The sequence below is a fragment of the Pholcus phalangioides genome, unplaced genomic scaffold (assembly GCF_987345545.1).
Source record: "Pholcus phalangioides strain wild (caught in Gottingen) unplaced genomic scaffold, Ppha-v1.0 ptg000022l_1, whole genome shotgun sequence".
Lineage (NCBI taxonomy): Eukaryota > Metazoa > Arthropoda > Arachnida > Araneae > Pholcidae > Pholcus > Pholcus phalangioides.
In genome coordinates, this window is record NW_028301615.1 from 8,659,852 (window position 1) to 8,686,382 (window position 26,531).

Here is a 26,531-nt window from a genome sequence, read left to right on the forward strand (position 1 = left end):
TCATCTGATGAAATGGTATTTAGGAAGTAAGGTTTTTCCTAAAGGTGTTCACTATGCTCCAAAATTCCTTGGGGTTATTACATTGGTTGAGCTTAGTATTAATGAGCTGGAAATAACTCTGCCTTTTTCTGCAACAAAGAGCTTTATAACAATTGCACACTTCTTTGTAAGTGCTAAATTTTTCGGCATTAAAATTTCAGTGCAAAGCGCGAGAGAAGTAGAGCTCAAACTTTTTTTCTGGGCAGTCGACATTCTTCATCAAACCACTCACGATGACAGAAATATTTTTTATTTCTAGAAGAAGTCATTTTAATAAGTCAGGATTCTTTTGCTGATGCTGAGATAAGTTCAATGATCTGGTTCAGGTCGCAATGAGAAGCATTTCCTTGCAGTTTTTGATTCAATGTTAAATTAAAACTTACTCCAAGTGAGTCATACTATCGTGCTTTCCAAATGTTCCCTTGAAAATGACCGAGAATATTTTTTTGTGGCGAAATTAAAAATTTTATTTTAACTGGCATATCATCGGAATAGGGTTCAGTAAGCACAATAAGATCAGGGTTTGTTTCAACATACATTTCAGCTGACACAAAAGCTAAATCGATCACACTGAATCCCGACGCACAAGAATACGTAAACGTTCCCTTCCGAGATTGTGTTAACTAGCTTGTGCTAGTTAAAATAGAAAGAGAGAATAGAGGGAATATTTAAAATTATTATTTTCAGATATATTTAAAATTGATAGTTTGGAGTATTTTAATTTTGTTTTGGATTTAACTATTTGAGCTGTAGGTCTCCAGGTGCCGATAGCAGGCGACAGTAACCGATCTACTATAGTACAGCAAACAAATAATTGAACAATAGGAACGTAAATAAGAATGGTTGTTTATGGATGGTAGACATGTTTCTTGAGGGTTTAAAGTAAGCGGTGTCATGTCGATGGAAGCAGCTTTGTCCAAGCGGTGGGAACATAGTCCCAATTAAAAGAAATACAATCACAGGCCGATGTAAGTAGAGGGGGCAATCGCCATTCATTAGGGAATCTTTTAGTTACCGTCCCTTTTGCCCCAGGCAAAAGGGATCGTCCGAGGAGTGTTTTCTTGGAGAAAAAGCGGGGAATCGTAGAAAATAAAGGGGAATCGTAGAAAATAAAGGGGACCAACGAATGAATAGACAAATTTCAAGATTGAGAATAGATGAGGGCCATTTAAGTAGAAGTAGAATCCCTTTATTTAGGGGGTGCAATTAAAGTATAACAGAGGATCTAAAATGCCGAGTGTTAGTCATGGGAAGCTTCAATGTAGGTTAAAGGTTAGGCCATGGCCGTTGGGGTTCTCGGGGTCCTGAAGGGAGAGTCGCTTGGACAAAGAAATTAAGGATGGATCGGCAGTGGCCAATCTTATGAATAAACCTTCAAGAAACGAATAGAAACTTAGAGATGATGGGTAAAGTATCAAATTAAATGGGTGGAGTTTTCCAAGGGACGGGGGACGTCCGAAATGAAATCTTAAAGGGAGGAGAAAATCTGGATACGAGGAATTAGAGTTTGGAGTTAGAGAGCAATGGAGTAACGAAACTAGACTGAAAAAGAGATGACTTGTGAAGACGAGAGTTGTAATCAGAGGAATCAGTTTCTTGGCTGCGATGAGTGTCTAAGGGGCTAAAGCTAAAGACTGGAGAAGGGTCACTCTCTCTGCAACTTGGTGAGTGATGCATGGATTATATTCTCTCCCATATGTGACATATAGTGTAGGACTAGTAATTAATTGTTTTGGGGGCGAACTGAGATGTAATGGAAAATCACGGGTCATATAATGTTCAGGGCCAAGAGCTTAATTGTTTTGGGGGCCAACCGAAGATTTTGTTAAGTATCTTTGAATGGAATATGTATTAATAATTTTTAATAAGGATGATGATATGGCATGAGAAATACAATTTGCATTAATTCAATTAACTACAGTGTAAATAAACTAATTAAATTCCAGCATCTCGTGTATGACTACTTCGTGTAAACTTTGCCTGGGTTATATACTTTATAAACAATACACAACGCAATTGAAATCAGGGAACGGTATTCGCTTACATACACTGCTGGCCACCGTAAATGCAACACCCTGAAGGAAGCATGCAAATAATATGAAATTTACAACATGCATTAGTCGAGGTGAGATATGCAAATGATTAGAATTTCAGCGCAGATGCACATCACGCGTGCCTGTGGCGCCACTTCAAAGCGCTATTTAAGGGTTGGAGATTTCGACGATTTGAAGTACGGCAATTGTGTTTTTCTTGTGGTTTTTTTCAAAAAAACGATCAATTATGCCTCGTAGAAAACAGCGATCATCTTTTGATCAAGTATCCGAGTTCGACAGAGGAAGGATAGTGGCCTACCGAGATTGTGGATTATCTTTCAGGGAAATCGGTAGTCGTGTTGGACGAAACCAAACAACTGTAATGCGGATATGTGATCGTTGGATGCAGGAGGGTACGACGGACCAACGTGTTCGATCGCATCCACCTCAGTGCACCACTTCACGTGATGACAGGCGTATTGTGCGTATGGCAGTGACGGATCGCTCAGCCACATCACGAACCATAGCACAGCACATTCAGTCTGTACCGCATCATCCAGTGTCTGCGCGTACCATTCGACGGCGTTTACAGCAGAGTGGTCTGTCCGCAAGACGTCCATTGCTTCGTCTACCCTCGACGCAGAACCACAGACGTCTCCGCCGCCAATGGTGCGATGAAAGAAGGATGTGGACGGCACAATGGAATGAAATTGTCTTTACTGACGAGTCACGGTTCTGTCTGCAACACCACGATGGTCGGATTCGAGTCTTGAGACACCGTGGAGAGAGGATGCTGAACAGCTGCGTTATGCACAGCCACACTGGTCCTGCACCGGGTATTATGGTATGGGGCGGCATTGGATATCACTCTCGCACTCCTCTAGTACGCATTGCCGGTACTTTAAAAAGCCAGTGCTACATCTCCGAGGTGTTGGAGCCAGTTGTCCTTCCTTACCTTCAGGGCTTGCCCACAGCCATATTTCAACAGGATAACGCGCGACCACATGTGGCACGCATTGTCCAAAGGTTCTTCGTCAATCGCCAGATTGAATTGCTTCCCTGGCCAGCTCGCTTTCCGGATCTTTCGCCGATAGAAAACATGTGGTCCATGGTTGCTCAACGATTGACCCAGATTACATCCCCAGCTGCCACACCAGATCAACTTTGGCAACGCGTGGAAGCTGCTTGGTCTGCTGTACCCCAAGAACACATCCAAAGTCTCTTTGAATCAATGCCGAGGCGTGTGGCAGCGGTGATCTCCAACAATGGCGGCTACTCTGGCTACTGATTTTGGCAGGAACCACACTTCACAGAAGTCTATAAATTTAATCATTTGATGCTTGGTCAACATGTTATCTACAAAATAAATATTGTTGCGATATCTCTTGTCTTTCTTGGTGTTGCAATTTGGGTGGCCAGCAGTGTACTTACGAGAACGGCCTCAAACCCGAACGGGCTAACAATTGGATCTTAATCCGTAGAGGAGCACAATATTATTTTCATAAGCACGATCGAAAAGGATATTTCCTTTTGAGTTAATATCTTTGTCTTCCGATTTTCTCAAATCGGGAGATTCTAGATTGTTATAATCGGTCAAATTCAAAATATTCTGTTTTTCCCCAACACGGGCGTTCATATCATCCGCCAGAATTATAAATCTGTATGCGGCTAATAATTCAGAAAGAATTTATTGAATTCTCCATCATATATATATCTTATCTGGTGGAAAGTAATTGGCAACAATTAAGCATTTTTTGATGTTTTGAAAATCGGCTTCAATGGCAAGATAAAATCTGGATTTCACAATTACACTGATACACTCCAAAACATTTTTATGATAATGTGATATAATGCCTCCACTCAATCTACCTACAGAAAACTGTTTATGAGACTCGATTTGTAAACTTCCGGAGAGTGTCTGGGAACACAAAATTATTTACAGACCACGTTTGTAACAAAATAAATATATCATGTTCAAGCAATATAATGTGGGGAAGTTGGGAAACAAAAACTTATTAGACAAACCAGATAAGTTATAAATTAAAATTGAATTTTCCAAAATATTATTGATCCGGTCAGCACTGGGGAACATAGATATATTCAAATCGGTATTATAAAAACTGGAAATAGGAATGTTACACAAAGAATTAGAGCTATCATGATTAAAAGCAAGCTGGTGATCATTTGTATTAGAAATGTTTAATGAAATGTTTTCATTAGACAAGCAGCGACCATCTATATTAAACCGATCGTTTTGAACTGTGTTTGTAGAGTTCGAATGATTACCGGGTCCGAGATTTTGTTTCACGATATTTTTCACATTTTCACCATATATATAAGGAATTCCGTCAATGTATAAAATATCTCGAACAAATTTAGTTTGTTTTCCGGGTTCGTAAACCTCCTTCATGAACGGGTAAAGGAAAGATCTTACCTTCCTGGTATTGAATCCAAAGTCCTCAGAGACACATACATTGCCAAGATTGTCCGGATCATATTTTCGAACTTCCTTGAATTTTTTAAACACAGCTTCTTTATCCCGCCTGAGCACAAATTTAGCAATGACAGTAACCGAAGACTTTTCACTGTCCGAGATCGCGTACGGCCTGGGATCGGATGAATCGCATCTATCATTACGGATTCCGAGTTGAGAAAGCACAAATTTTTGTTCAAGAATTTCATCACCACCTCACTGCATTTCTCGGAAGACGATTTTCGGGATACATCCAAATTACGGAATATCAAATTATTTCTTCGGCCGTAAGATCGAAATGAAAATCTGGTGATCCTAGCAAAATTTTCGATTTTAATTTTTGTTGTATTAATTATCTATAAGATATGGCTCGTCGTCCATGAGCTATTAGCTGATCGGTTCACCGTCCATTGCACGGTTCCGTTCGGCACATATACGCTCTAGTGAAGGAAAATCTCTATCTCCTCTGTAGCTTAGTGGTCAGACCACTCGTCCGGCAATCGAGGGACACGGGTTCGACTCCCGGTAGAGGCAGAGATGAGTTTTTTCCTTCCTTAAAAAATTAACATCTAAAATAATAAATATCTTCACAACATCCAGTCTTCTGTATATCTTGAGCTATCTATAAGATTTGTAAGAATTTTAACCATATTAAAGAAAGTCATTTGGAAGATGTCATTTCCTCAATGTTAATCTTGAATAAGAATTAAACAAAACCTATCGAATTTTGCTGCTTATAATCCGCAGATGCAAACTTCGCTAGTCCGCAGCAGTACATAATCCACATGAGAAAATTATCAATATAAAATCGCTCTCAAGGGGATGGGGGTGTTGTTGTTTAACACGGTTTTATAGAAAAATGTCCATTTTTATACTGGCATCTACACAATCTATAAATATTTTAAAAATATATGTTGTTAAAAATTTATTAACGCAATTATAACTAATGAAACCTCTCTCGGGAAAAAATAAAGCCGTAGATAAGACGTAGTGATTTATCTGCACTAAAGCCACTTCAAAGTTAAGACTCTTCTCATACAATTTCGATCCACAATAATAAATTCATTTCCAACGTTTTGTTTTTATTTAAACTTAATTTTTTTAAACGTATAGGCTACGGACAGAAAGGTACGTTAATTGGGACTTCCATAGAATTATGGAAATAAAATAGTGTACCTTACATATCCAAAACAGGGAGGGGGGGGGGGAGGCGCCGGCAAATCCATTGGGTATAAGAGAAATTTTGTATTAATTTAAAGTAAATATGTATTAATTTAAAGTAAATGATTCTGATTATCATCTTTTGATTCATATAAATTCTTTTTGATTCAATTCCCAGCTTGAATGATTCCCCCCCCCCCCCCACCTGATGGTCCACAACACCGTGGTCTACTACCATTTCACTTCCACATATTTCACACCTGAATATGGGAGCTATGTCAAATTTGTATTGGCCCTACAATTGCTAAAAAATAATCTTTTGCGTACTTTCATCTCGGATTTTGCAACCCTCCATATTGGACAAACATTTCCCCCTTTTTTTTCAATCAGAAATTTGTTTTCGTTCCTTCATCTTGGATTTGGCACCCCTCCCGGAGCAGCATCCCATGTGAGTCACGCATCTCAAGAGCTGCTTTAGCGATGTGGCAACATAACTTTTTCTCAAAAGGGATAGCAAACTGAAAGTTAGAAAACTTCAGAAAATCGTATTTAATACACCACCACTGCGCATTAGCGAGTCCGAAAACAGGATTTTCATGGTTTGTTTTTGTTTTTTTTGTTGTTGGTACATTTGCTGTGCTAAGAACACATTGGCATCTGCTCGACATTAAATCAGATACATATCAACGTATTTCTCGTTCGTGTAGTCAGCCATCACGATACTCATTGAAACAGGCAACTAGTTGCTTAGGCTGTTAACGATTAACTGCATGTGCTTACTACTGCAATAGCGCTAATTTACATTGTCCGTAACACATGATCCTACCCAGCGCATACGTTTCACAACACTGCATACGTCAGATATGGTGAACGAACCCATGAACACATTCAGCAATCAACTGACATCCATTTTCTATCTCCTCTGGACTCAGAGTCTGCTTGTATTTTTTGAGATTTTCACCCTCTAAACATGGTTTGCGACACCATGTTCCATTGCAATTTTTGTTCCTCTTGATGCCTACCAACAACCCTCGAGTTTGTCTGCCCATTAACAGAACACCCTGTATATGCTCACATGATTCTTCATAATTACTTTGCAATATGTGTTGTGTACAAGTTTTCATTTCAATTTCTTTTGTATTGAATTGTTATGGGTTGTGCAATCGAATCCCATTATAACGAATTCCAAGAGGCTGGAGAAATCACATGCCGCCCCCCCCCCCCTGAATGACGGGCCTGTGATTTCTCCAGCCTCTTAGAATTCGTTATAATGGGATTTGATTGCACAACCAATATCAATTCAATACAATACAATAGAAATTTAAACATGCTTGAAATGAAAAAGCATGTTTTTTTTTGGGGGGGGGGGGGAACCCGGCTTTTGAAAGAAAATACACTAAAAAATGGTACATACATTGAGTACATGTGCCCCCCCCCCTGGAAAAAGTTGAAATGACGGTCCTGAGAAATCACTTTGTTATAACATTATCTGGGGGGATTAGAAAATAAAGTTAAAATGAGTTTTCCCACTATAACGGTATTCGTTAAAATGGGATTAGACTGCAATTAACATTACAACGCCGGGCGGGATGGAAACGGAAAACTTTTTCTCTCCTGCTCCTGACAAGATGGAGTTGATAACTTTCGCTTTTCTTTTCCCGTCTTTCTTTTTGTCATGTCTCTCTCGGGCGAAAAGTTTGTACGTTGACAACTCTCTATGTGTGAGGTTGTCTAGTGTAGTTTTCCCCTACATTTTATCAATGCATTATTGAATCACCCTTCTTCTAGAATTAAATGTCAAGTTTTAAAATAGTGTGTGTTTGAATTCATGGTAGTGACCACATACATTGTGTAATATACATCAAATGCTGATGAAATGAATCTTGTGCTGTCCCGTGGAAGACATCCTGGGTGTAATAACCAGAAAACAGACCAGTATTTAAAATTTAATGATATTTGATGATAGCTATAGTGCATCAAAAATGTTCATAAATTTGTCCCCCGATAAACATTCTATTTGAGATTAATTTATTAAACCAAGGTAGAAATAGAAAGAATGAGAGCATCTCTGAAGATCTTTGCAATAATGTTACACTGTTCTGAAAAATATTGACCTAAATACATTAGTCAAGCAAATACCTCAGGTCATGGAATACCTTCTTGACCGCGATGTTATTGCACATTCTTAACAAATGCTCAATGTTGACACCTGAAACAAATTTATTTGCTCTGATTTTCAAATAAATACAAGAATGAGTCCCATTAATGTAATATGTTAGTTATGGACAAAATCTTGGCATCTTATAATCTGTGGTCTCTTATAATATTATGGTTGTACACATATTATAATTTCAATTAAAACCACTGTCACATATTTTATCATTAATAGGGTAATACAATGTAATTAAGATTTTTGTGGCAGGAAGTGGTTTTGTGACACTCTGATGTAACATTTGATCATTTTATAACAGTATTTTTGTTCTTCCCTAAAATGCTGTATTTCCTTAAGTTTGCCTCCCAGAGCAGTTGCCTCCTTCAGTTCAAGCCTTGTTTTAATGTCCCAGGGTACTTGCTATGTTTTCATAAATTGAAGGAGGCTTACGAGATGAAAGAAATATTTTTAACACAAAAGAAAGAACAAAATGAAATTTTTACAAACATAAAATAGGCCTATTTCAAATTTTCGATAAATGTCATCTTATTAAGCATCTGTAGCTATTTCAATGCTGGTGGTAGTTTTTTCCTACCATAGCTTATCTGAAACGTTTTTTAAAGTTATTTACCTGCACTCCTGATATGGCTTTCACAACAGTAGATTTCCCATGTGCTACATGTCCTATGGTACCTGCATTAAAGTATCAACTACACTACAGTACAAATACACATAATTTTTTTACACAAAAAAAACAAACATGTTTTTAAAACTAAATCCCAATCCCCTCAAAATAATGAAATCAACTTATTTCTCACACATATTATGCTGAAAAAAAGTTTAAATTTTTTCTGTTGTTTTTTGATGGTTTTTCATAATTTTTTTGAAATAGCACATATAGAAAAGTTTATTTTTACATATACTTAATTACTTAAAATCAAAACTTATTTCTGATAAACAATGGTTTGATAATTTATAAGTAAAAATCTTAGTTTGAAGTGTTTTAATTTTTTTGCCTGTGTACTGTAAAAATGGTTCCTGTAACAGAGCGGACATCATTGCAACAGGATGAACAAATGTTTAACTGAGAATTGATAGACAATGCAAATACATTTTAATTTTCCAACACAATATATCTATGCGCAATGCTATAGGTGTTCCAAAGGTGTTCCTATGACATTTGAAAAACTTTGAAGAAATTCAAAAAACACTTCCCACCCCCATGTAGTTTGAATTTTGGCTCCAGTAAAATTTTTAAAATCTGGTCAAAGTAGACACTGGACTTACGGAGCTGTATATTTTATCATTAGGATGATTTTTCTTTCACTTCAAAATTTTTGGTTGCTTTTGAATAGTAATTTTTCATGTTGGTATATCTCGTTTATACCTCTTACATTAGTGATCCAGAGTGGACTGGGGATGGGGAAATAGTAGGGCCTGAATATAAAATATATAGGAAAATAATGGTTTTGCCCCATAAAATACAGGATATATGGTCACAGAACAACCTTTGTTCATACTAAAATGCTCCTTACAAGCATCTTCCTGGATCTGAGTCTGGCAGTGTCCATCTGTACCACTTGACTTTAATATTTAATTCAAAAACTTACATGATGGAGAAATGAGAATGTTGTAAAGAGCATAAATTGCATAGTTAACTTGGTAAATTCACCTTAAAACTTCAAATCTCCTACATAAGGATAACATTAATTATTGTGTTGCTTGAGTTTTTGGAACATGAAACAGAGTGGACAAATAAACTTTTTTTTCATTGAAAAATCAAATGATTGATAAAAACTTCCATTATATTTTTTACAGCAAATTTCTATGTATTATCACCAGGGTTGTTTGGTTTAAACCAAACAATGTAACACAATTTCGGCAATTGATCAAAGGTCACATCATTTCGGCACATCCACAGCATCAGTGTGTGGATAGAACTTCTATCAAGATGCATCTATCAAGATCATTGCAATACCAGCAAAGCAGCTGCTGAAGACCCATTTTGACAGGATGCACCTTAACCCTTGCAACTTCTGGCTGTGGAGGGTACCTCAAAATGTCAAACAATGGTCAGATTGTAAACTTTGGTGAATTGCAATCTCCAGCTATATGTTAATATAGCTGGAGTATATACTCCAGCATCAGGAGTTATTTTACATAACTCCTATATGTATATACTTTACCATAATAGCTTATATTATACTTTACTAATAATATACCCTTACTATAATCCCTATATGTTAGAAGCTCCTCAGGAATATTAATGTGGGGGCGCGTTTGGTTTAATAAAGCTGAACTGCAAGCACATCCACATCATATCCATGGCATACTCTGATCTGTTGCTGAACAAGAATTTTTGTGCTTTCAACCTCATAGCCAGAACACAGTGGACAATATATTTATATTTAACATTTCTCAAGTTGTAGTTATTTGTGTGCAATTACTTTGCTTTTTGTGATGTTTTCGTGAATTATGTAATCGTGCAATGCTATAATTAAGTTATCATTTTGCCATGGCTGGCTATCGTTTCCATTCGGCGAGCAAATTTCCCACATGTTGGATGATGTCATTAATTTTACATTTTTAAATATTTTTTCCCCTTTACCAAATAAAATTGCATTTTTCAGGAATATTCACGTCAATTTTCAAGTCATTCTGACAGTCGTTCTTTTTTTACAGTTTTGAAATCAGAACCTTAGTTATAATCACCCTGTATATTGTAAACCATTGCTAATTAATCTGCATTATTTATGCTTCATTAAGTACATTATATTCACCTAATTTTTATTATAGGCTAGTTTTTGCAAAATAGCTTCCTAATTAAGCATACTGAAAGTAACTGGAGAAATATATATCCAATGATTAATAACATTTAGAAGAAGAATTTTCAAACACAGTAATGCAAAAAATAATTAAATTACAAAAGTTGGTTTTTGTTAAAATGTAAGAAATATTTATTGATTAATTAATATGTGAATAGTGTTAATTACCATTAACAAACATTTTATTTTAATTAATTAATAGAAGTTTCAATGATTTTTCAGAAATTTTATTGTTTTTAATGTTAATACTATTTAAAACACAAAAACGGGCTTAAACCAAAAAAAACCTGGTTTTTTGTTGTTTTTTTTTCTTCAAAAAACTGGTTTTTACCAACCCTGACTATCACTTAATGTTGATATAAATGAAAAAAATGTGATTATTAGGGCTAGGATTTTTGTCCCAAAACTTCCAAAAAATACTCTATAAAAAATTATTTATGCCCTTAAAAAACAGCAATTATGCCCCTCTTAAGTGAAACACATGCTCTTGACAATTTTTCATTCGTAGCTCAGATAACATTAGTTTTAGCGAAATATGATAATGAGAAGTGTTGATGCAATCCATGGTATTTTAAACCAATACTTATTGTATGAACAAAAATTATTCATTTAACTAACCACTAGGAGTATCAAAGAATCAATAACATAGCTTTTTTTTTACACTTGTTTTTCCCCACAAATTCAGAATTTACATACTGCCATCTATTGGTAAAAATATCTAGTGAAGTACAGTTAATGCTTGACTTTACGAATTCCTAATTTACAAACTAATTTCCTGGTCCTAAATAATATACCATTCCTTTAAACGTCTTTCCCATTTATCAACAATTTTCATAAATGGAATACTCGAAGTTGAGATGTGCTTCGGCTTGATTGTGCATTTAGCTTAGAAAAGCATTGCACAAAATTGAAATTTTTTAAAATAATTCTTTCCTTCAGGGGTAGATTCAGGATTCAGCAGTTTTGGAGCAGCAAAATTAACTTACACGAATATTTTTGTTAACCCTACCCCTTTTCAAAATAAAACTGCACTGTCTTTTGTTATCAAACATCTTTTCATCACCTTGCTTTCTGTTTTTGGTTGTTTCAGGCTTTTGACGCGTTGTTTGAAAGAGTGGCTGTCATAAAATTTTTCACACCAGTCTATTTAAGATGATTTTAGCTTACTGAGGGTACTATTTGCTGTCTGAAACCGCAGCAGAAGTTCAAATGGGCTAAAAATGTTCTACAAGTTTTCAATTTTTTTTTATGCTCGGAAAAAAATTGTTGCAAAATGGGAGAATTTTGGAAGAATCAAAATTTTCTTATTTGGTGATTCAGCACTCTTTATTTGGCAAGATTGACGACTTGACACTTAGTTTTTGGCAACACTGGTAACTTGACACTGTGTGGCTATTCGGTTCTTTATTAGTTTCTAAATTAGCATTCGTAATTCGGCGGACTTGCTCTTTTTACTCCCGGAATGAATTTTTTTTTCACGAAACATCAGGATTTGATGCAATCGCAGACGTGGCAACTTTTGGAATTCAGAAATCTGGAGATTCTTCCGAAGGGGGGTAACCCCCCACCCCCAATCAAAAAAAAAATTCACAAATTTTTTTTTTTTCGAAAACGTTTTTTTAAAATAAATTATGAAAAAGTTCCATTCCCCCCCCCCCTCCCCAAGCAGAATATAATTCCATGTCAGTCTTTCCATGCAGAATAGAGAAATCACATCTACGTATACTGTTTATAAAACATAAGTTTCCTTTCGTGGATGCTATCAGTGATTGATAATCTTGAGTATATGAACTCTCAAAAGGTTTATATCTAGCTTTATATAGCTTAAAGTTTTATATATTTTCTTTCTGAAAACATATTTAATCAGAGGAAACAATTAAAAAACTTCAAAATACAAAGCTGCTGACGAAAAAACTTGTGTTTACCGCATGGCTGTTAATGGAATACAATAACGATTATACAGGAATTTTGGCAACCAAGATCATGCCCCTGATAAATGATTGCTGATAAATGCTACTTAAACAGTCTTTGACAGTTGCTTAAATGTGGTCACCAAGACTTTTTTATACCGCTGCTCGATGGAAATGACTACGGCTGTCCCCTATGGGTGTTTTCCCTAACGACGACTACTTTCATTGACGGCACGACAACGTGAAAGCTCCAAAAATCTGGATTTTCGCAGAAAATTCGAGAGTTGGCAGGTCTGCAATGGCAATCGACTACAGTAATTTCTGTTCCTTTCAGTGGCAACTTTTTTTATTCATAATTTTTTTTAAAACAAACCGACTCACACTTGTGCTTTAAAGCCAAAAGACCATTGCAAACCATCTTCTATTTCATGATCACAGATATTATCAGGGTTTCACAATGAAGGGTGATAGTTTAAGACAAAAGTACAGAGGAATAAAATATGCTCTTCTCTTAAAGAATTGTTTCGCTGCAAGCAGGAACAAAAATTTTTTGCTGTCCTTTCTGAAATTCCGGGCATACCGAAGCAAAATTCCCTATTTTCCCCTTTTTAACATGCGATTTTTACACCATTATGTAGTAACATTTAATATTTGATTGTATTTACGAATTACTAAATTTGAGTTTTGTGTTTATTTTGAAATTTATTAATATTCAATGTTTAATTAACGTGTAATAAATCAATAGTATTTAATCACCAATATTCAATAGAATTCTGGATTATGTACATGTTTTGTAATTTTGTTAAAATTATAGCACTTTCAATGCTCTATAGTTCGATGATAACTATAGCCTGCAGAAAAAAATCATAAACACAAAAGTTGTAGCAAATTTTGTTGTCTACAATATTGTAATTTACACTTTTGCTCTCTGATGCATAGAAATCGGAATATAGGGACCTAAAGCAAAAACTGAAAAAAGTCGAAAATTTTTTTCACATTTTTTTCAGTATAACTCAGCTTGCATAGGGCTTGTTTCTACAAACTTGGTTTTTTACTAGTGGCTTCGACCCCTACATCATATCCAAAAATTAGAAATACCCGACCTTTTGCTAGGAACCACGTATAATAGGGTGGAACAAAAAATTTTTTTTTTCGAAATTGCCATAGTAATAGAATTTAAAATATGCCTTTATGTGAAGAAATACCATTCCTAATTTTTTTCTCCAAAATTCAAACTTCTTGAGGTTCCTCATCGCCCCTGAAGTTTTATGTATGTGTGTTACATGACACCGCGGAGGAAGCTTTCCTATTCCCCTGAACACATGATTCATCCAGTGACCTCGATGTTTTACCCTTGTTTCCAGTATCAGACGTGTCAACTTTTGAAATCCAGAGATTCTCCCGAGGGGGCTACCCCTCCCCCCTGACACTCATAGTCTCGATCAAAAAAAAAGTTCATAAAAAAAAAATTTCGAAATTTATTTAAAAAAAAAAAAAAAATTAAGAAAAAGTTACATTCTCCCCCCCCAACAGAAGAATTTAATTGCATGTCAGTCTTTTCATGCAGAATAGAGAAATCACATCTACATAATGCTCATAAAGTATAAGTGTTTCCTTTCGTGGATGCTATCAGTGATTTATAATCTTGGGTATATGAATTCTTAAAAGCTTTATATTTAGCTGTATATAGCTTAAAGTTTTATATTTTCTTTCCGAAGATGTTTAATCGGAAGAAACTATTTAAAAAAATTCAAATTACAAAGCTGCGGACGAAAAAACGTGTTTACAGCACGGCTGTTAATGGAATACATAACGGATTATACAGGAATTTCGGCAACCAAGGTCATGCCCCTGATAAATGATTGTCGATAAACGCTACGAAAACGAAATCGCGTCTTTGGCAGTTGCTTAAATGCGGTCACAGAGACCTTTTTTTACGGCTGCTTGATGGAAATGACTACGGCTGTTCTCCCTAACGACGACGGTAATCATTGATGCCACGACAACGTGAAAGCTCGCGTAAAATCTAATTTTCTGCCAAAATCCGGAGAGCGGGAGGAAGGATGAAAAATCCGGAGCCTCCCGCTTAAATCGGGAGAGTTGGCAGGTCTGCAGTATTCATTTGCAATCTTACCCCTTAACTGAGAGAGTGTATAGCAGTGAAAATTATGACCAGAAGCTTTTATTGTTGTGACATTTTAGGAAATCCTAAAGAGTGGGATTCTCGGGTCTCGCCCACCTATGGTGATGCTAAGCTTTGTTATTTGCTGACTCAACGCAATATGAAGGCATAACAATCGAGAAAAGATCCAGCTATTGCAGACATTCTTGAAATTATCATGCCAAAGATAGAAAATATTTGGAAAACTGCTTCAATTCCTACAGTTTCTCACCAACGAATATGACATTTTTTCAAAGATTTTTACTGTAAATACAAGAATCTTCAGAAAAATATGAAAGCAAGGAAAGATTCTCTTATTTGAAGTCATCTCAAGAAGAAATGGCGGAAACTAGTTCATCAACGACTGAAAACTCATCTATGTCCAACGATTCTGAAGAAAGTGATCTATATGAGCCAAAACACAGTTTACCGTTGAAGTTAGCATTTCCATCTACCAGTACTGAAGCTGGTCCATCAATCGGTGCCAAAGCAAGTACTTCATTTGCTTTTGAAGTTCTACCATCATTCTCTCAGATGAGAACTAAATTACCAAATGTTCCTCTTGCTTGTGATACAACTGGTGTGTCTGATCGATCAGCTGCAATTATTACGAATGCTGTGCTGGAAGATGTTGGGTTATTGACGAAAGAGAAGTCAAATATGACAATATACCAGATAAAAATAAGGCGTGAAAGAGCATCACAGAGTTCTTTTGCAAGATAAAATTCCTAGAACAAATGTGTGAGGAATATATTTTGTGATGGTCGAAAAGGCAAAGCCTTAGCTAATGTCAAAGAAGGTGATTCTTTCCATAGAAGAATCATATCTGAAGAACACTAACTTTATTGCACAAACCCGGGCAATTTATCTCGGTCACACAAATCCAAGAAGCAGTAGAGCAAGGGATATAAAGTCATTAATCCTAGACTTTTTGAAGCAAGATTTTGATACAAAAGAATTGATGGCGATCGGATGAGACAGAACTGTTACTAATACTCTGGTTATAAAAATGGTGTTACCAGATTAATAGAGAAAGAAATAGGCCATCCCTTGCAATACAATACAAATACAATGCCACAACAGGCAAATTGCCCAACGAGGTGGCTGACCTAAGAACATCATGGATCCCCGAGCCATTTTTTGGAGGCCCTACCTACTACTGCCCGACCACACATGCACCCCGCCCACACCCCCCCTCACCGCAGAACCCCCAACGAATCGGTACATGCGTGTACGTGTAGTGAATCCTGACGTGAAGTTTTTTGTTTCTCTGTAATGCTTGTTATGTGTAGTGCTGCCATCTGCCACCAGTTTTTCTAACTATGAGTGAAGTGTTATGATTGAATGATTTATCGTTGTAGGACTGTTGCTCTCTGTGGCGAGACTTTTTAACGGGGAGATCGGCTCACATTTGCGCCTTGAAGTTGGGAACCACAGAAAACCAACTTCAGCCGACCACCACTGTGGGGTTCGAACCCGGATCCTCACATTGCGAGTCCATCACTATAACCACTCGACCAGCACAGCGGCTTTGCAATGGCTTATGTGTCTTTTTCACTTTAATGAGTTACCTGTGAGTTATCTCATGAAGCATCCAGATCAGTGATTCCCAACGTGGGCGATGGAATTTTCCAAGGGGGGGGGGGGCGGTAGAAGCTACAGCTATAAAATGGGATCCTATGGGTTATTTTGTGTTGGAGGGTGATGGAAGAAAAAGCTTCTACGCCCACCCAGAGAATTTATTGCTCTCATTACTTTCAGATGAGAATCTCATTTGCAACAACTGGAAATCAAGAGAATTCTGAAAATTAGAAATGAAGGATTATCAGAAGCAGCTAAGCACTATTCGGAACTATTGGATCAAAAGCGAGTGACTGAACCACCTATTATAAAAAAATCAGGAAATGGACCCACAAAAAATTATCTGAACCTGCTTTTCCATCTCTACCAAATTTTCCTTGTCACACACATGCAATTGAACGGTGTGTACGACTTGTAACTGAAGCATCTCTTGCTGTATCAACAACCGAGAGTCGTGAAAGCTTCATTCAATCCAGAATAAGATCAAGGAGTACTCTTTAATCGTTTGAAAAAAAGTTGACTATTTTGAAAAAAAGTTTAATGTAATAACAGTGCGATAATAGAGGAAGCAATAGAGGCATTCTCCTGACACCTATAACGTCAAACTGTTTTTTGTTTTTTATAATTTGGAACACGGTTATAGTTTTGTTCCCACCCCCACAAAAAGGGTTTATTTATATAAACCATTTATAATACACTGAAGAGCCAAAAAAACTGGTCCACCTGCCTAATATCGTGTAGGGCCCCCGCACGCAGAAGTGCTGCAACACGACGTAGCATAGACTCGACTAATGTCTGAAGTAGTGCTGGAGGTAATTGACACCATGAATCCTGCAGGACTGTCCATAAATCCGTAGGAGTAAGAGGGGGTGGAGATCTCTTCTGAACAGCACGTTGCAAGGCAGCCCAGATATGTTCAATAATGTTCATGTCTGGGGATTTTGGTGGCCAGCAGAAATGTCTAAAGTCAGAAGAGTGTTCCTGGAGCCACTTTGTAGCAATTCTGGACGTGTGGGGTGTCGCATTGTCCTGCTGAAATTGTCCAAGTCCGTCGGAATGCACAATGGACATGAATGGATGCAGGTGATCAGACAGGATGCTTAGGTATCTGTCACCTGTCAGAGTCGTATCTAGACGTATCAGGGGTCCCATATCACACGCCAACTGCACACGCCCCATACCATCACAGAGCCTCCACCAGCTTGAACAGTCCCCTGTTGACATGTAGGGTCCATGGATTCATGAGGTTGTCTCCATACCCGTACATGTCCATCAGCTCGAAGCAATTGGAACCGAGACTCGTCAGACCAGGCAACATGTTTCCAGTCCTCAACAGTCCAATGTCGGTGTTGTCAGGCCCAGGCGAGGCGTAAAGCTTTGTGTCGTGCAGTCATCAAGGGTACACGAGTTGAAAGCCCATATCGATGATGTTTCGTTGAATGGTTCGCACGCTGACACTTGTTGATGGCCCAGCATTGAAATCTGCAGCAATTTGCGGAAGGGTCTGTCACGTTTAATGATTCTCGCCAGTCGTCGTTGGTCCCGTTCTTGCATGATCTTTTTCCGGCCGCAGCGATGTCGTAGATTTAATTTTTTACCGGATTCCCGATATTCATGGTACACTCGTGAAATGGTCGTATGTGAAAATCCTAATTTCATCGCTACCTCGGAGATGCTATGTCCCATCTCTCGTGTGCTGACTATAACACCACGTTCAAACTCACTTAAATCTCGATAACCTGCCATTGTAGCAGCAGTAACCGATCTAACAATTATGCCAGACACTTGTTGTGTTATATAGGCGTTGCCGACCGCAGCACAGTACTCTGATTGGTTCCATATCTCTTTATTTGCATACGTATGCCTGTAGCAGTTTTTTTGGCTGCTTCAGTTTACAATATAAACATTATTACATAAATAATGTTTATAATGTATATAAATATATATATGATGTTTAAAAAGATTTTTATAATGTGCACTTAGAAAAGTCTTTTTGCTCTACCTTTAGGGTGCGTGAGGAACCTCAAGATATCAAAATATTTTCCTAGATTTTGGTATAACGTCTTAAAACTTTGAAAGACATCTGTTGCCTTAGTATTCACTAAGGCAACATCAATTTCCACGAAAATTGAAAAAACACCCTTTTTCGTTCCACCTTAATGTATAATTTGACTGGGCTAAGTGTAATTGGAAAAAAAAAAATGTTTATCAAAAAATTATTGTGAATTTTGGAGGAATTTTTTCAGATATTCATTATCCACAAATGTGTGTGGTTTTTTTTTTTTTTTGAAAAATTCCAACTTTCAGTCAATTTTTTCGGGCTTATTCTTTCCATCACTTTATTTCAAATATAAACTTACCAATATTGATAGTTGCTTGACGACTAATGACTTCTGCAGTAAGTGGAGTCAGCTGACAAATATCCTAAAAAAAAACCCCACAAGTTTAGAGATAGAGAGTTAAACATCACACACACATATTCCTTAAAGATCTATTAAAACAGTCAAAGCTCATAATAACCACCATGCGTTATAGCGTCTCTATTAGCGACCATTGTATCAAGTTCCACATACCCTTATTTTCATCCCCATTTTATTTTTCATTTGATATGCCAAACTGCTAAGATCATTCAATAGAACATCCAAACTAAGCTTTTTTTTCTCACTAAGAAATGGACAAGATGTACCCTCAAGAGCATGACTTCTGATATTTGAGAACATAGGCATAATCTTGTACCTGACCCATTAGGCAAAAGCCCCCACTTCCAAAGTGTGTGTATAATACCTCTACAGTGCAACTTTGGTTTACAAAATACTTCATTAAACGTGAATGTGTATGAATCAAAATACAAGTGTTTTGGATTACAAATTTCCTTCATAGGAAGTAATGGAAACTCAAATTATTCGTTCCATGACAGTGTTCCTCACGCCAGCCAAAATTCTTTTTGAAAGAAAAATGCAGGTTGAGATTTATTTTAAATTACTGTATTTACTCACCGTATATTGAAGGCAAGAATTTCCTTAACCCATTTTTGACTGACCAGTGTTGATAATAACTGCATGAAATCAATATTTTTGGGAATTAGTTTAATGAGTGTCATTGTAAACAAATATACTATGTTAAAATATACAAAAGAAACTTTTAAAAATGAAATTTTAAGAAATTTTATCTCGATTTTCAATCTGAATTTTTTCCTTTTTCCCATGACTGAACAGAAATAATTTTTTTTTTAAACTAAAAAAAATACTTTTCTCTCCAAATTTTTTTGTCAAGAGGTATATAACCAGGGGCGGCTCGTAGGTGCACAACCCCCTGAAAATCACAAGCCATTAATTTAATTCTTTAAATGGATTTGATATCAAATTAATACCATTGAATTTATTTTTTATTTCTGGAATGAATTAGAAAAGAAAATTCTTTGAAAAAATTTATAAAAAAAATTCCATAAAATACAGGTCATGTGACCAAGGTTCGGCAGCACTTCTATGGAGAGCTCTGTATTCTTCTTTCATCTTTGGCCGCTTTCTGTCATGCACTATATGAGATACCCTTTGGTAGTATAAATACCAGAGAAAGGAAAAAAGGGTATGGTTAGCACAGGCTATTATGCTCCTTTTGGCCACGCTTAAAACACGCTGCAGAAACTCATGCTGCCATCTTTTTTCAAAATCTACCATCTTTTAAATCTGTTGTATCTTTTAAGTTAAAATATATTTGAATAAAAAATATATGTATTTTTATAACTTTATCATAGAAATTTATACACTTTTTAAATTAGAGTATAATATTCGGGCGTCTGTCCAGACTTTTTGTAAGATCTAGTTTTTGTGAAAAGGATAATTTTGTGAAAAGTAAGCAATTTAGTGGGAAGCAAAGCAATCTACTTAATCTACACAAAAAGAAATGAAATTCCAAATAGATTGTTTCATTTATTTTATCAATGAACCGTTTTTCAGGTCCAGAGTTTTGTGAAGGGCTCACTGCCGTTGGTTGGTCGTATTGTAAACACACAATTTGAGCATAGTTTACTGAAGTCTTGGCGTCATCGTGTAAACCACCAACTTCGATGTCTCTTAGTGAAGGAGATGTTTACTTAACATATAACATAGGCACCCATGACCATCTGATTGCAAAGGTTCTTTGCGACATACACTTTCGGGGAAACAGCATATCTATCAATGAATATGTCAGTATATAAAAAAACCTAAGGAGAGACATTTTCTCCAGCTATACCCATCAATGTTACACCATCAAAACACATATTAGGTGATCCTAATTCTGAGTGAAAAGTTTGATTGATAATGTTTAAGTTACTTCCCATATCAAGTAATGCTTCTACTTCTTTATCCATTATCATCACGATTTTTCAACAATTACTTCTTTTACATTTACCTGAGAGACTGACTGTTTTATTCACATCTTTTTGCATGCAATCAACAGATTTGTGGCCGAATTTATTACACCGGAAGCATTTAACGCCACCAGATTTATTTCTACAGTCTTTAGAGAGATGATTTCTTTCTCCATGGTTGTAACATCCAATGCTAGCTTGTTGAACATCTGGTCTTGGCATCGGGTTGTATGGCTTAGTTTGTTTCCGCCCTCACCAGGGTTTAAGCTGGATAAAAAATTCCTTTCGCAAAAAAGTGAAAATGGGAGAAAAAGCTTTAGCAAAATGCTACAATGCTAATGTAATGATTGATGGTTGGATGTCTACTCACGTACCTCCTGTACGCATTTTTACGAAAGTGGTTACTACTGTTTTTGCCTTCGCATTTTGCAAAAAATGCGACCGTAGCTTAAACCCTGGCCCTCACGTTGACTCTCGATTGAAGGTGTTGGTTAGCGGTGCCCTCGACTATTGCTAGTTCTCAAATCATCATACACCACTAAGTTCACCTTAAACTCTCACAGATGTCGCACCGTATAGCAAGATTTTGTGGTTGTCCTCTGGAATGCCACCCAGGACATACTCGATAATTGCAGCGTCCTCGATATTGCCCTTGCTAGAAATTTCTTTCATATGCACGAGCTGTCTCATTTTTCAGTTTTCTTTCAGACATCTTGTGTATTTGAGCACTACTCAATTTTGAACCAAACTCAGCCAGGAGTGCACCTTTCAAGATCGCCCGCGAGCTGATAGCTTGCTCACCTTGAATGAACAATTTTACGAGACCTTTGAGTCATTCCTTCGTGAACACAAATGCAACCCCGGCCACCTAAATATCTGAACCATGTTTTCCAGCTCTTCGACGAATTTCTCGACTGATAGGTGCTTGTCCCATCAAACAGCTGTATCGAGTTCTTGATATCTTTCAGATTCATGGCAAAGTTCATTGTGAAGCACTGGGAATGAGCAGAACAAGGTCTTGGAACTATCAATTCGTTATTGTCATTCACCGGAAGCACCATCTCTGACATCTGTTGTAATGCTGAGATCGGTTCGCAAGTCCCAGTCATCACACATCGTTGGTCGTCTGGCTTTTATTCGTCATTGGAAATGGAAACACTATGATGGTTGTCTTCCTCGTCCTCAGCCGCTTGAAGTTTCTGATTCAAGACATTCAAGTCCATTAGAGTTGACAAAATGTTTTTTGGCAGTTGATCTTGTCTTACACCACAGTCTAGGCACAGGAAGTTTGCAACAAGCAACAGATCTGTTTCACTCCATTGCTCAACAATTACAGCCAGTCAGTTTTTATATTCCTCAGAGCCATGCTCGCACCGAAAACCATTGAAACTCCTGAGTCTTTCGATTTCCCCTATCGCCCTCAGACCCGAATACGAGAGAGAGAGAGTTCATGTAATTTCTTAACAATCTCCGCCGATGTGCTCTTTATGTTGGCATTAATTTGAGGGATTTCACCCCAACAAATTGACATTTTGTTCATCAGAAACTGGTCGAAACGCACTCACAGTGAACACTTCCAAATTGTCATCGTAGATCAGAGAGATTCATTATCGTGAAAAGAAATCTGCCGTTCCCGTCGTAGATGAGTGAGATTCATCGTCGAAAGGAATCTGCCGTTCCCGTCGTAGATGAGTGGGATTCATCGTCGAAAGGAATCTGCCGTTGCCGTTGTAGATCAGTGAGATTCGTCGCCGAATGGAAACAGTCTTTATTGCAAATAATTGAAATCGTCGTCATCGTCTTGAAATGGCATCATCACTGGAAAGAAACTGGCATAGTCTTGAAAATCTCGGGAATGGTCGTCTTGGAAATCTCGGACAAGCCCCCAATTTCCGTGAGATTTAATCATAACTATAATATTATTTACATTACATTATCCTTATACCGCTTTTCGTCCAAAGCATCATCATCCACTATCTCCGCCCACTCTCCAACTCCATTCCGGCATGTGGAGCCACCTTAACAAATTTTCACAGCAATTATAACTAACCAAACCTCTAAAAAAAAAGCTTCAGACAACTCTACTAACTTAGCCAACTTCTCTAATTTAGAGTAATTATCAAAGTAGTTGTAAAGTCGACTGGAAAAAAAGAAATAGGCACAAATCCGGGAGGGTTGATGGAGACCCCCCAAGCCGAGTCCGATATGAAATATAAATTATTCCCATATTTTAGGGAACAGTAGCGACTAGCAATTAACAATAAATTGCCCCCTACGACACATCACCTTGGATCAAGACCTGAGGAGGGGGGGGGGGGAGCGCCAACTGCTGGTTTTGCGCAGGGCGCCACTTGGTCTAAGACCGGCCCTGGCGAGTAGCCCACCACTTAGCTGACCTGACTTTACTGTGGGGAGGGACTAGTGGATGAGAGAGGTCGCATGCATGGCGGCCAGGATCAGGATGCCCTTGGCAGACTAATATCGATAAGACTGTTACATTACTGAACACGCACGCACAGCGCCAACTACACCATTGTCTGTGTAGTGTTGATCACGTTCTTGGTTGTGATTGGCTCCACCATTTTTCTTCTTTTTTACGTCCTCTTGCTCTACTCTTTTGTTGCCAGTTCATTTTGAATTTGACTCTTGTCTACAACATCGAGTAACTCCCACTATAAGGAGTTTTTTCAATATTTTCTTTCTTCTTTGTTTCTGCTACTGATGAAGGAACTTCATAGGCCGAACACATACTGGGGATGTGAGCGGAGAGGTACAAAATAACGGTGAAAACAAATGTACTGTTTTGTTCTGCGCCTCACATACTCAGGCAGCGAGACGAGGAGGAGAAAGAGGCAGCTCAAGAGGTACGCGATTCTTTCAAGCCGGTTTGTTTTCATCGTGAGGTAAAATCAGACGCTATTTGGGGATTGGTAAGTTTTCTCCCTTTTTTTTTTCTCCTCACTCTCTTGGAAAAAAAAGAACTTCTGAGGGGGGATCATCATCATCACACCCATTTGGTTTGGAGGGAGTGCTTCAGATTTTTTTTCACTTTTGGCACTCTCTCTTCTTTTCGATTCCCATTTTTTGTGCTTAACCCAGTCTATCCTAATTTAAAAGTTTGACGATTGTTGTGGTAGCATTTTACGGATTAATTCCCCCCGTCATTTTTTTAGACGTGAATATTTTTCAAAATTTTACTGGGACTAACGAGATAGATATTTCGCAAATTTCCACCCATCCCATTGCGCTTTTTGCATGGAAAACTACACTATGTGTAAGAGAACTTCCTTCTGATGAACAGACAGTGCTGCAACTAGGGGGGGAGGGGGTTGGTCTGGTTTCCTGGGCGTAGTGTCAGGAGGGGTGCAAATTCCATCCTTCAAATTTCATTTCTTCAATTGTCTCTGAATAGCTTTTAATAAGAAACGTACTGCCATGGGACGTAGGCACCAAAACATGGCGGCGGGGGGGGGGGCCTATTTCAACCCCCCCCCCCAATAAATTTTGTGTTGGGGGCTGAGAACCCCCTTCCCCAATTAATGAATAAATAAAGCGGGGCACTGCATCCTCCTTTCTACATACGGGCTCGAGGCTCGTCACGGGACGACTGGCAACTTTCAGCCCTTTCAATGTTTTTTTCATGCCCACGCCTTTGCTCTGGGCTGCAAAATGTAAAGGGTGGCAAATTTCTGTCGGAAACTGGAAAACCACTATAAAATCATAAGTTATATACCACTATAAATCATTATGCAGTCGCTGGGGCGGGAAAAACCTGTCCTCCCCACAAACACATCAAAAATCTTTTAGAAAGAAAACTTTATCTATGTACTGTCTACACCAGCGGTTCTCAACCAGTGCTCCACGTGCACTGGTTGAGGGGGCTCCACGTTCACTCAATTAAAGTAAAGTGAATCAGTAAATTTTATGACCAAATGAAAAAAAAAAACGTGGTGTACGGGGCTCCGTCGTAGAAATTATATACTAAAAAGGGCTCCGTGACTCAGAAAAAAGGTTGAGAATTGCTGGTCGACATTAATTTTCTACTCAATACTGAACATGTTCTTAGAATTTCAACGAAAATTTGTAGATATTTTTCCAGGAACGTCATTTCAACGTTTTCCAGGGAAGGGGGCAGGCAAAGAACATGAACTCAATTTATGTATATCTACTCTATAATATAAAATCACAAACTCGAAAAGGGCCTGTTTCTAAGCAACCAAAATTAGTGACGATTTTATGTTAAGGAAGTGAGTGACGTTTTTTGAATGATAGAAATTCGGTTACGATTTTAGGTCAAGTATTCATTTAACTCTAGCATATTCGGGACCCATTTAACCCATCGGCACCAAGTTACGTGCATGTACTGAGAGGCTCCCACATCCTACAGCAGGGCCCCTAGACTGGAATAGATGGCGAGCCCCCAAACCAGCTTTTCGGGGGCCCTCTGTGGTTAATTTATAGTGTGAAAAATCAAAAAGTGATAAGAATCGTTCCGGCCCCTGTCAGCCCTGCCCTTGTGGTGGGGGAAGGGGGGTCATGCTGAGAGGTATGTATATGTATCATATACATATAACACCAGTGCTCCCAACACACAGGGTCGGGGTACCCGGGGGGATTGCACATATACCTTAATGGGGAAGTTAAAAGGTTTGATTTCCAGGGCCCTTGATGGATCTTGTTTTCTTGCTGCTTTAACATTGAAAAATTTGCGATAGCGGAAGCTCAAGCTATGTCCAGTCTGTGGACCCCCATAAAATATGCGAATTCGGTCACGGGTAATTGAGGGGGGGGGGAACCTGGAATTTATTCGTTGGTAAAATGAATACAAATGAACATTTGCCGTGGCACTCACAGGGGGGATGTATGACAAGCTCCGAGGGGACCGTTTCATTTTGGGGGCCCTGGATGAATGTCATTCTTTTCTGTTTAACGTTTTAGAATTTGCAACAACGAAAGCTCAAGATAAAGCCAATCTGGGGGCCTCACTAAAAGTATGCGAATTGGTGTCCCAGGTAATTGGTTGGGGACCCTGGATTTTATTCGTTGGTAAAATGAATACAAATGGAAATTTTCATGGCGATCGCACCGGGGATGGCCGACAAGCTTCCAAGTCGGGGGCCCCATGTTTACAGGTTCTCCTTTGGGGGCCCTGAATGAATCTCATTCTTTTCTGTTTTTTAACATTGTACAATTTTGCAACAGCGGAAGCCCGAGATAAATCCAGAATTCAGTCTGCGTCCCCACTAAAAATCTGAGTATTGGGTCCCTGCTGCTGAATGGGGGCCCTGGATTTCATTCATTGTAAAATTGATAAAAATTTAAAATTTTCGTGGCCCCTCACCGGGGAGATGTCCGACAAGTCTCCAGGTCGGGGCCCCATGGAAATGTTAACAGGTTTCATTTTGGGTGTCCCTTGATTTTTGTTGTTTAACAATGTAAAATTTGCAGCACATCGGTAGCCTGAGATAAATCCAGTCTGGGCCCCACTAAAATTCAGCGAATTGGAGTCTGGGGACCCCCATGGGCAAGTTTTCTGGGGGTACTTGATGAATCACATTTGTTTTTTGTTGTTGTTTTCTTATTATAAAATTCGCTTCTTCATTAAGCTGGTGCTTTCACATGTCCCTTTCCATAGTACGCTGATGAAGTGGGACGAAATAAACAAGATATGTTGTGATGAGAAAAGGGGGGGGGAATTGGTCACCAAAGGTGACAGGGGGGGGGCAGAGCCCCCTAGTATATATATATATATATATATATATATATACCATTTCTAGTGTATTTTCAAAAGCCCCGCCCCTGTATTTGTCAACACGTTGATGGATTAGCAGGGGTTCTCAAACTG

The 26,531-nt window shown here is 38.0% G+C and overlaps 1 protein-coding gene across 2 annotated transcripts in view; it reads right to left on the bottom strand.

The window, feature by feature from the left end:
* The window catches only part of eIF2gamma (eukaryotic translation initiation factor 2 subunit gamma), a 281,173-nt gene that overhangs the window by 241,925 nt on the left and 12,717 nt on the right, over nt 1-26,531 (bottom strand). For both annotated transcript variants that reach the window (XM_089249936.1, XM_089249937.1), the window contains exons 2-3: nt 18,696-18,759; nt 8,490-8,551 (exon numbers count right to left, since the gene is read on the bottom strand). In XM_089249936.1, the coding sequence (XP_089106062.1) occupies nt 8,490-8,551; nt 18,696-18,759 (126 nt within the window). The remainder of the gene's footprint in view (nt 1-8,489; nt 8,552-18,695; nt 18,760-26,531) is intronic.